At 44.4% G+C, this 12500-nt stretch overlaps 1 protein-coding gene across 1 annotated transcript in view; it reads right to left on the bottom strand.

Moving 5' to 3' along the window:
• LOC125299147 (receptor-type tyrosine-protein phosphatase mu-like) overlaps positions 1-12500 on the bottom strand; it is a 171775-nt gene that overhangs the window by 5221 nt on the left and 154054 nt on the right. The window contains 7 exon segments of the mRNA XM_048250301.1: positions 1882-2013; positions 2131-2304; positions 2828-2977; positions 5793-5858; positions 5861-5930; positions 8313-8467; positions 10697-10813. Of these exon segments, the coding sequence (XP_048106258.1) occupies positions 1882-2013; positions 2131-2304; positions 2828-2977; positions 5793-5858; positions 5861-5930; positions 8313-8467; positions 10697-10813 (864 nt within the window).

Raw genomic sequence — 12500 nt, forward strand, 5'->3', positions numbered from 1 at the left:
CACCATCTCTACACAACTAAACTACTTCTCCATTAACACCATCTCTACACAACTAAACTACTTCCCATTAACACCATCTCTACACAACTAAACTACTTCCCATTAACACCATCTCTACACAACTAAACTACTTCTCCATTAGCACCATCTCTACACAACTAAACTACTTCTCCATTAACACCATCTCTACACAACTAAACTACTTCTCCATTAACACCATCTCTACACAACTAAACTACTTCTCCATTAACACCATCTCTACACAACTAAACTACTTCTCCATTAACACCATCTCTACACAACTAAACTACTACTAGTTTAACACCATCTCTACACAACTAAACTACTTCTAGTTTAACACCATCTCTACACAACTAAACTACTTCCCCATTAACACCATCTCTACACAACTAAACTACTTCTCCATTAACACCATCTCTACACAACTAAACTACTTCTACATTAACACCATCTCTACACAACTAAACTACTTCTCCATTAACACCATCTCTACACAACTAAACTACTTCTCCATTAACACCATCTCTACACAACTAAACACAACTAAACTACTTCCCCATTAACACCATCTCTACACAACTAAACTACTTCTCCATTAACACCATCTCTACACAACTAAACTACTTCTCCATTAGCACCATCTCTACACAACTAAACTACTTCCCCATTAACACCATCTCTACACAACTAAACTACTTCTCCATTAACACCATCTCTACACAACTAAACTACTTCTCCATTAACACCATCTCTACTCAACTAAACTACTTCTCCATTAACACCATCTCTACTCAACTAAACTACTTCTCCATTAGCACCATCTCTACACAACTAAACCATTTCCATTAACACCATCTCTACACAACTAAACTACTTCTCCATTAACACCATCTCTACACAACTAAACTACTTCTCCATTAACACCATCTCTACACAACTAAACTACTTCTCCATTAACACCATCTCTACACAACTAAACTACTTCTCCATTAACACCATCTCTACACAGACTGCTTTCATTCCCAGCAGGGAAATCACTGCATAGAGCATTAGTGATCAATGACAAATGAAGAGTGTTTTTTAAGGATTCCACTCTTACTGCCTCAAAAGTGTGTGTGTGTGTGTGTGTGTGTGTGTGTGTGTGTGTGTGTGTGTGTGTGTGTGTGTGTGTGTGTGTGTGTGTGTGTGTGTGTGACAGGTGACAGTGTGGAGGTTTGTGTGTGTATTACCTGAGGCCACTACACTGGCCTCAGTGAGAATATTGAATGAAAGAGAGACCTACTGTTGAGGGACTGATGTCTCTCTCTCTCTCTTTCTTTCTCTGTGTGTGTGTATGTGTGTTGAGTCCAAGGAAAGGGACTTTGATCAGGGTTGTTATGACAGAGCTACAGGCTCAGGCACCAAAAGGATAACACACACACACACACCTATATTCCACCTCACCTTCTTATGTTGTGTGCCAAGGGGGTTTATTAAAATCTACAGTCTCTCCCTTCTTGAACACAAGTTTGGATTTCATAAAAGACTCCGGATACATCACACTCCTTTAGGGGCCCAGGGCAATGAGAGAGAGAGAGAGAGAGAGAGAGAGAGAGAGAGGAGAATGAGAGAGAGAGGGAGATAGACAAAGGGAGAGAGAGAGAGAGAAAGAGAGGAGAGATAGAGGGAGAGAGAGAAAAGGACAATGAGAGAGAGAAAGAGAGAGAGAAAGAGAGAGAGGGACCACTGAGAGAAACATATCCTTGACATATTTGCAATGTTCTCTGCACTTGTAAGCTGTATCTAAACCATTGTTACACACAGACACACACACACACACACACACACACACACACACACACACACACACACAGGGTATACCTGGGCTGGGTCCACGTCGTTGAGCATGACGATGGAGGTGCAGTGGTAGTCCAACACCAGCCTCCAGAAGTCCTTCACTGTGTTAGGCAAAGGATGCTGGGTAACGATGAATGCAGACGGCTGCTTGTAGCTCTGTGAGTGTGTGGGGGGACGGATGTTCAGTTTAGACTTACAGTAGACTTGATTTTGAAGTGATTTTGTGACTGATATTAAACACACACACACACACACACACACACACACACTCACGTCCATGAGCGCTGCGTTGATGTAGTTGCTGCTCTCTCCATCGATGGTGATGAGGAAGGGCAGGCAGCGGTCAGGTGGGAGAACGTCCATGCAGCGGTTCTTCTCATGGTTCCGCGGCAGCAGAGCAATACTGCAGTCCTCCACCCGCAGCGTCGGAGTCACCATGTTCAGCGTCTGCAGAACCCAGAGGGAACACACCAGAACCACACAGAACATCAGAAAAGGAGAACCATATGGAACAACGGAACCACAATGAACATCAGAACCCCATAGAACATCAGCAATGTAGAACAGGAACCCAGAACCCAGAGGGAACACAGAGAACATCAGGAAATGAGTTCCATGGGTGTTAGAGGAATTTCCCCTGGGGATCAATAAAGTATCTATCTATCTATCTATCTATCTAGGAGGATTTTGAACTTTCCCCAGAAGAGGAAATTGCCAGCTCACACACCAGTCCACAAAGACAACACATTTGTCTGTCCGCCAGCAACGTGGCCCCTAAATGGCTTCTGAAAATGTGGCCAGAAGTAAGCAATTTGGATGCCGATGATAGAGATGATGGAGGCTAACTAGCCCCCTGTGTACGAGGGGTACATATTACAGGTGACAGGTAAACAATAACAAATCATATCAGGGACTTTCAGAGGCGTTTTCTGTTTTTTTTTTTTTTTTCATTAACGTTACATGCTTATACCCTGAACTCCTCCTTGATCTGACTGGAGTTGGTCTGGGGGTCCAATCGGTTCATCTCGTAGTAGATGGAGCGCAGCTGATTGGCTGGGATGGTGGTGTCACCGCAGAGGCACGCCTCCAGAATGGCGTCGTGGATGAAGACGTACTGCTCCTGAGAAGGGACAAACAGCACCGTCAGCAAATCAGGGGACAGCAAATCTACTTGGATAGCCTGCTTATAGCAGTGGTTCTCAAAGTGAGGGGCGGGGCCTCCTAGTGGGGAATAGAGACATGACAGGTGGGGCGCGATGAACAGGACGAATTATTTTTTTGTTCCTATTTTTTTGTTCCTATCCTATATTATCTTTAATGATGCCTTTCTTTTTTGACGAGGAAAATCATAGAATAGATAAATAGCCACACACAAACATAGTCATAAACTGACCGATATAACATCTGATCCAGCAGATCGAGACGGGAAACGTAACATGGAACCAAAATGCAGAAAATATATTTTAACGTTACCATTTTGCCAGGTTGATTCCCCCACCTCAGTATTCTGTCATTCCCCAAGTGGGGAATGACAGAATACGTCTGAGAACCACTGCTCTACCAAAACCTGACTGCATCACTTATGCATACTGCATCACAGTGCCAGTATCCTGCCTGGGATCTGTACCGGTAATCTGGAGTTTGGACCAAAGATCCTTGATTACTAGCAAGATAGAGCGACGTAATTCGTTACTATGGGAGCAAAACGGGACAGTTCCGGTCTGCATAAGTGGGAGTGTCACCTTACGTCACTAAATAAACGTTCTCTCTTAACAGCAACCCTCTCTGGATGGACAGAGCTGTGTCAGCTCACACTTGTGTGGATGGACAGAGCTGTGTCAGCTCACACTAGTGTTTCCACCCTTACAGCATTGTGAGTGTCTCTTGCTCTGCGTGTGCGTTTCCTAAGCAACTGGGAGCCTAACGCTCCCTCAGGGTGACTAAGGTCCCCGCTAGAGAGGAGGGGGTCATGAGCGCGCTTCAGAACACTCAAATGGGACCTTACATGGCCATGCCGGACCACAGTCATCATTTCCTGTGTAAACTTGTGTACAGTGGACTGGAGACTGGGCTTACAGCACTGTGATGCATGCTGACGCCTCTTTCCTGTCCTGTCACCAAATTAGCAGCCTCTCTGATCTTCTCTCAGACTGGGGCTGTGAAGCCGTAACACCTCCTTCACGCCACAGCTGCTTTATGCCGCCATCGGGTCCAAAGGAGTGGGAGCGGGATTTCACGCACACACACACACACACACACACACACACACACACCCCGTAATGTGTCTCCTAATTTGCCGTGAATTTGTCATGCCGAAAGCCTCTCCTGATTATAGTGGTTCATGCTTCCCCATGTTCCCACCAGTCTGCATTGTGGGAAAGGCTGATCCCTTACGGAATATCACTACCTTTCCTATGGTTTTAATGCAGTCACTATGGGTTTCCTATGCAGTAACTATGGTTTCCTATGGGTTTAATGCACTATGGTTTCCTATGGGTTTAATGCAGTAACTATGGTTTCCTATGGGTTTAATTCACTAACTATGGTACCCCATGGTAATGGTGATCACCATGCTCCTAACCACAGTACTACTATGGTTTATGCATAGTTCTTCATAGTAGCTTTGGTAGCACCATGGCTCCCCTATCGCACTTCATGGGGCCTGTGGTACTATTACGGTTTTAACATGATAACCGTGTAACTACTATGTTTTTTAACAGTCACAAATATGGGTATTGGGAACCATAGTGTATTTAACACGGTATTACCTTTTCTTTGATCTTGACAGAAAGCTCTTTGGTCATTCATATATACATTATTACTAGGTGTGCGCCGATACACTCAGCCCACGAGACGAGACGAGACGATACATGATATTAGGCTCACGAGAATGAGAGATGAGACAATATTTTAACACTATTTTTAAGAAATCTCCAATGATGAAATATATTGCTGGAAAAATAGCCTTTTATAGACTGAAAGTCACAGAATGCAAAACAATCCAGGTATATTTTGAAATGTTTTAACTAGTGATATTTATTTCAGACCGAGTCTGAGTACTTTGTTTACTTGCTGATACTGATATTTCTACCACAAAAATAATTAAGCTAATTCATGGAACACGTAGTGAAACCATAGACCCCCCACACGCACACACCACCACCACACACACACACACACCACCGCCATACACATACACCACCATTACACACACACACAACAGGGGAGAGGAGCCCATCACTGCATGATGGAAATCCTTTCTGAAGTGACATTTTGAGAGGATGTTTCACAAACAAACTAACGGGCAGAAGAACAGAGGCAACAGCTGGGTCATCAGATGACATCACACGCGTTAAAGCACTGACCCCTGTGCTAAAGATGTTATTTGTCAGACGTGACAGTTTCTAAAATGTCAGTGAGCAAACGCACCGCAAAAATGTCCCTTTAATGAGGGCTCACCTGTCACTGTGTGTGTGTGTGTGTGTGTGTGTGTGTGTGTGTGTGTGTGTGTGTGTGTGTGTGAAACAAACTGCTTGTGATGTTAACATGTCATTTCCTGTGACAGATCCACGTGCCCATGAAAGGTAATCAACAGCCACGGGTGAAGCTGATGCAAACACGATCAAACGCCTCTGAGGCAAACACACACACACACACACACACACACACACACACACACACACACACACATCCACAAACACACTGCTGAGAGCTGAGTGGGTTTAGGAAGAGGTCGCTGCTTATTCTCAAGTCATCAGTGACACATTCCCCCATTAAGACCAATGGTGCCTGGGATTCAGTGGAATTACAGAGAAATGGCGTGGAGAGTGTGTGGAGCACGGCATCCAGATGGTGTGTGTGTGTGTGTGTGTGTGTGTGTGTGTGTGTGTGTGTGTGTGTTTGACTGAGAGCATGTGATAATGTGTGTGTCGTACCTCTGTCTGAACCATGTTGACGCGCCGTGATCGCAGCTCTCTCACACAGTTGTAGATGTCGACCCGCCTCCCTCCGCCCGCGCCATATCAAGCATGATGTCAATCACAATGAAGCAGCCGGTCCGGCCCGCCCCCGCACTGCAGATAGACCAATCACAACACAAGCTAAGACAGGAAGACAGCGCCAGTCTGTTCATTATTGGTCCATTCTTTACTGAGTCCTGCATACTCACTTGTGACATGCCAAATATAAGCTGAATAAAAGTGCTACACTTTATTGTTCATTATATATAGCACTTGTAATAATGTGGCACATCCCATTTAAATCATCTGTGTTAAAGGAGAATTCCGGTGTGATATTGACCTAAAGTGTATTGAAACATGATACCGAGTGTGAACGTATGTCTCATAGCCCATCTCGGCTTGTCCCCTGCACTCCAAAATCTGATGCTAGTTAGCCGATGCTACCAACAGCTTTTTCAATAGTGGTGCTTCGCATCGGGCTAGCCATGCAAATAAATCACTGTTTTACACCCATTTACGAGGCTCAATGTATCTCCACACTTCATTGGTAGACTTCGAGGGCCCTGACATTTAAAAAAAAACGACATTGAGAACTTTGAAAAGCACTGGTAGTTTACTTACAAGACGATTTATACAGACAGTATCTTCACAAAGTTTAGCGTTTGCAGCCATCTTGAATTTAGTCACGATAAGTCGAGCAACGAGTAAGAATGAACAGGTATGATAAGGGATCAGATTCCAAAAATAATTCAGTGGAAATGCATGGATTCCAGTTGCTGCTACTGGAAGAAACTGGAATCCATGCATTTCCACTGAATTATTTTTGGAATAATCGGTATCATGTTTCAATACACTTTAGGTCAATATCACACCGGAATTCTCCTTTAAGGTGTAGTAATGTGTGAGAAATATTACATGTTTAAATACCTCTCTATAACCCTAATATTCCTCATATAACACCTTGTGTATTATTTAGCTTTTAGTCCACAGTAAAACCCAGTCATAAAACAATTCATAAAACACCTTCCCTTCCATGACTGAGGAGTCCCCCTCCATAAAGGAGAGCGAATGATAAGAGTCAGGATGTTTGAGTAAGACAGTAAGTTTAACACACACACACACACACACACACACACACACACACACACACTGACACAACCTTTCAAAGGAGAGCAAATGAGAAGAGTCAGGATGTTTGAGTAAGGCAGTCTACAGTCAGACAGTTCAGAGTCACACAGTCAGACAGGCATACAATACTGCCACTTAAATCACAATTCGTACAAATAGTCGGCTATCACACGATTACATTTCGTACAAATAGTAGACTATCACACAATTGCCATAAAGCAATTTCTGATTCTCAGAGTCGGGGGAGAGCATGTTGCAAGGCTGGTTCTCTGTAGATGGCCAGGCTACGGCAGTGGAAAGCGCACAATTCTCCCTGTAACGAGTTAGTTTACCATCAAATGACTGTGAAGCTGTTCCATTAAGGTGAGAAGCTGGCACAGGATGCCTTTAAATGTTCCCTCCTGAAACTGCTGGGGATGCTGGGGTGTTCAGGGGCCATTTCCTTTCATCCCACACTCACAAAAGGACTGCTAGACATTACTGGCTAGTCCAATATTAAATGAATATATAATAATATATAATTAGTTAATATAATAACAATATACTATTAATAATAATTTAATCTTTTATCCTTATTATCTCCTCTACATATAATGTCGATGTCACAGTGTCACATTAAAAATTAATGTTTGTTGAAGGACTTTATATTTGAAAAGCCTACATGAATGTTTAATGAAGAAGGTTGTAACTGGATTCATACTTAAATCAGAAACAACAAATTATGAAAAATGACTGGGAATAATTCATACACACACACTCACTCACACACACACAGACACACACACACACACACACACACACAGACACACACACACATAGAAAGCCCCTGCAGCTACTCTGCGTTAACCTCTCCACGTGGGCGAGACAGTGTGTTAGAGCCGTCCCTCTTTAGTGTGGGCGTCATGGCGATCGTTGCCTGGTGACAACTCCATCCTAGGGAGTGACTGCCAGGCGTGACCTCATTCCTAATTGGGGTCACTTAACCCCCCCCCCCCCCCAGACATGACACCTCCAAGAGGCCAGAGAGACTGAGGCAAGATGGGGGCTTCCATGCAGCAAGAGGTTACAGACTCCCCATCCCACCCAGCAGAGGAGAAATGAGAAAATGGGTGGCCTGAAGCCAATTCTGACTCTCCTCCTGTGTAGGTAGGAAGGTTGTAGGTTTGTGTGTGTGTGTGTGTGTGTGTGTTGGGGGTGGTGTTTGAGGAGAGCTGAAACGCTTTAGAAACTTTTCCTTGTAGTGGGGACAGTCACCCACACACGCCCACACACAGACACAAGTCACCCACGCCCACACACACACACACAAGTCACCAGAGGCGTGTGGGGTAGAGGAGGAGGAGGAGAGGTGTGTGTGAGGTGACCCACCTGCAGTGCACTACCATGGGGCCGGCGTTGGCTGGGTTCTTGGCCTTGACGCGCCGGACGAAGCCCAGCAGGCCAGTGGCGTGGTATGGAACCCCGTGGTCTGGCCAGCCCGTGAAGTGGAACTGACGGATCTCACGGATCTCATGAGCGCCCCTCTATGGGATGCACACACACCCAAAGTACCGCACACACACACACACCGGATACACACACACACACACACACACACACACACACACACAGACACACACACACACACACACACACACACACACACACACAAATACACACGCACACACACACACATACACACACACAGAGACGCACTACACACACACACACACACACACACACAAATACACACGCACACACACACACACACACACACAGAGACGCACACACACACACACACACACACACACCCAAAGTACCGCACACGCACACATACACACACACCGGATACACACACACACACACACACACACACACACACACACACACACAGAGAGAGACAAACACACACAAACACAATAAACACCAGATACACACAATACAAACACACACATACACACACACACACACACAATAAATACCAGACACACACACACACACATTTGATACACACACAGACAAAGAGAAAAACACACACACACACACACACACACAGATAGAAATAGAGAAAAAAAGAGGGGAAAAGCATTTAGTGTATTGAACATATACTACTGAAATAAGTAGTGCTTGTCTCTTTGGGGAGTGATTGTGCTGAAGTGTGTTTTTTTTCTCCATGAGCTCACTTTCTCCACAGCAAAGGTCCTGATGACACACACACACACACGCCAGGGTATCTGCACATTTTCCAAGTGCAAATTAAGACCTTTTCAAGACATCTTAATGGAAAAATTAAGACTATACCACGGCTACATACACTACAACTTAAAATTGTTTAATGCAACAGTTTTTTTTTTTTCTACTAATTTTAACCCCCACCCAATTTTGATGTCTACAGAAGTTACTAAAACATATTTTGGCTTAAAGAAAATTAATTGTGTGAATTACCTTCACAGCTATAAATGCCCAATTTTAGGGTCTGGGCTGCTTGCTTTTGAAGCTGGCTGTACATATCTGGTTGTGCTTACTGGCTGAGACTGACTGTTCTTAACCTGTATCTGTAGTAGCCTATATTACTTGCCAAAGACATGTGCACTGGACTGGATTCCCTTCAATATTTTTTTTCAAAGTTAGACTAAGCTATTTACATATTTTAATAGGCCTACTTTATATCATTTACTATGTGCATCTATTCCCAATCCCATATGCATCATATGTCCCATATACAGCACAGCAAATTACAGTTAATCCACTACTTTACATTTTGCATACCAGTTGTATCTAAACAAACCAAAGCTTGACTGAAATATTGTAAAACATTGTTCAATTGTACAATTCACGCACGTTTTTTTTTATGTAGCAGTCGCTGACAATCAAAAAAATATGCGGTTATATTTCACAACTTTTGCGAAGTAGGCCTACTGGGAAAGTCTGGCAAACAAGCTGCTGACAGATATTAGCCTACAGGTATTATAACTTAGACAGATATTTTCTTCCCTAGGCTAGGCCAGCAACACACGCTGGAAAGATGCAAACAGATCAACTTACCATGTACAGTATTTCCTTCTGATTTCGTAAATGGAAGTCAGTCCGTGGTTCCTTCATAAATTGCGCAGCAAATTATCAGACGAGTGACAGAAGCACTGCACATAATTTGACCAGCAGTCTTCACGTCCATAGTTTGTGAAACCATGCTGCATTCGAGCAAAGATTCTAGATGTCCAGCGAACTCCAAAAAAAGGAGGACAAATGAGCGTCCGCTTGAGGCTGGCCAACGCTGACAGGACTTTTAAAATCCATATGTCCGCCTAAATTAACGTGTGGCCACCCTATCGCTAACTGGCTTATCAACTTTCTCCCGCTTCACGTAGGCTACCTGTGTATCTCTCAGGCCTCGGCTACACCACCTAAAACGCCAGGCATATTTGTACATATTATTACCGCCACACCTTTAACCACACCCGTGAAAAATAATCTTCACTCTGCAACCACTACACTTCCTCCCGTGAGCCTTATATAGTCACTTATACAATTGCGCTCGGATGGATGGAGACATTTCACTCGCTTTCTTTATGGCCAAGCCATTCGCTATGGTCCCATACGCAAATTTAATACCTCCTTTGAAAATTTAAGACATCCCCGACAATTTAAGACTTTTTTAGGCCTTAAAAACCGAAAGTTGTATTTAAGACTTTTTAAGACTTTTTAAGGATCCGCGGGAACCCTGACACACACACACACACACACACACACACATTTCTTCTTCATGAGCTCACCTTCTCCACAGCAAAGGTCCTGATGACGTACTCAGACAAGAGCTGCGTCTCAATCAGAGTCACCTTCATGTCCCTGTAGAGCTCAGTGTCATCAGGCCAGTACTTACAGCACTTCACCTGTGGGACAGAGGCACACACACACACATACCATTTAGTACACACACACACACACACACCATAGACTGTATAACAACTGTCAAGAGCAGCTAGAACTGCAAACATCTTGGAATAGTCTACATAACTGATGATGCATCTTAAAACCCTGAAAAGCACTTCTCCTTAAAACATTGTTTTCCCCCCATAACACCATTCTCTCTTTTAGAGCCATGCTGAAGCCATCCCCCATCTCCTCCATCTCCTCCATAACACCCATCTCTCCTCCATCTCATCCATAACACCATTCTCTCTTTTAGAGCCGTGCTGAAGCCATCCCCCATCTCCTCCATCTCCTCCATCTTTCCCCCATAACACCCATCTCTCCTCCATCTCCCCCATAACACCATCATTCTCTCTTTTAGAGCCGTGCTGAAGCCATCCCCCATCTCCTCCATCTTTCCCCCATAACACCCTTCTCTCCTCCATCTCCTCCATCTTTCCCCCATAACACCCTTTTCTCCCCCATCTCCTCCATAACACCCTTCTCTCCTCCATCTCCTCCATAACACCCTTCTCTCCTCCATCTCCTCCATAACACCATTCTCTCTTTTAGAGCCGTGCTGAAGCCATCCTCCATCTCCTCCATCTCCTCCATCTTTCCCCCATAACACCCTTCTCTCCTCCATCTCCTCCATAACACCATCATTCTCTCTTTTAGAGCCGTGCTGAAGCCATCCTCCATCTCCTCCATCTTTCCCCCATAACAGCGTTCTCTCCTCCATCTCCTCCATCTTCCCCATAACAGCGTTCTCTCTCCCAGAGGTCTGGGCACCAGTCAGAGGCAGGAAGTCATTTTCACTCCATTCCACTCTGAATCACTCAGAATGGGAATGGAATCATGATGACAGCACAGCCTATAATACCCACAATGGCCAGTCATGAATCACTTTACTGATGGGTCCACACGAACATTCACCAATCGGCTTCATGTTTCATGCAGAACACTCCTTCCATAGATATGCGTTGGTAAATATGATGAATAGCTGATGTAATTGAAAATGCACAGCAGGTCCTAAATGAAACAAATCACTCTATACTGCTATACTGGAGGACCAACCCAATATTAACTATGCAGGGAGTCATTGCATTCAAGGCAGTGGTCCACTCCTGATCCTCTCCCAGTGGATAAAAACAGAAACACTAAATGCAGAGATCACAGACACATGCGCTAGACACACACGATATGGTGAGACTATAAGAGCTTCCAAACCCATTTCATATTCAAGTTCAAGTTCATTCCTTCATGTAGCACCATAACAATGAGCCCTGAGGGGTGTCACAGAGAGTACTACAGCCCCGGGGGCAACAGGGCAACAGAATACTACAGCCCCGGGGGCAACAGCAAGGCAAGATGGAGGCAACATCACTCCTCATAACCTGGGGCAGACACGGAGGCATCTGTTTATCTGTCTGCATCTCTGAGGCCTCACACACACACACACACACACACACACACACACACTCACACTCCACGCATTAAACAAGCACTTCACTCTTTTGTCATAGAAGGTCAGATCTGCCTGCTGTTTTAACGTTGATGACAAGGACGAGGTGATGGATGAGCCCATGGAAACGTCAGAGCCTAATAAAGTCTGATATTTAAATAAAGCAGTGGTGTTTTGAGTGGGTGTGCTGGCTTGTTCATCAA

Source organism: Alosa alosa, chromosome 1, assembly GCF_017589495.1.
Source record: "Alosa alosa isolate M-15738 ecotype Scorff River chromosome 1, AALO_Geno_1.1, whole genome shotgun sequence".
NCBI lineage: Eukaryota > Metazoa > Chordata > Actinopteri > Clupeiformes > Clupeidae > Alosa > Alosa alosa.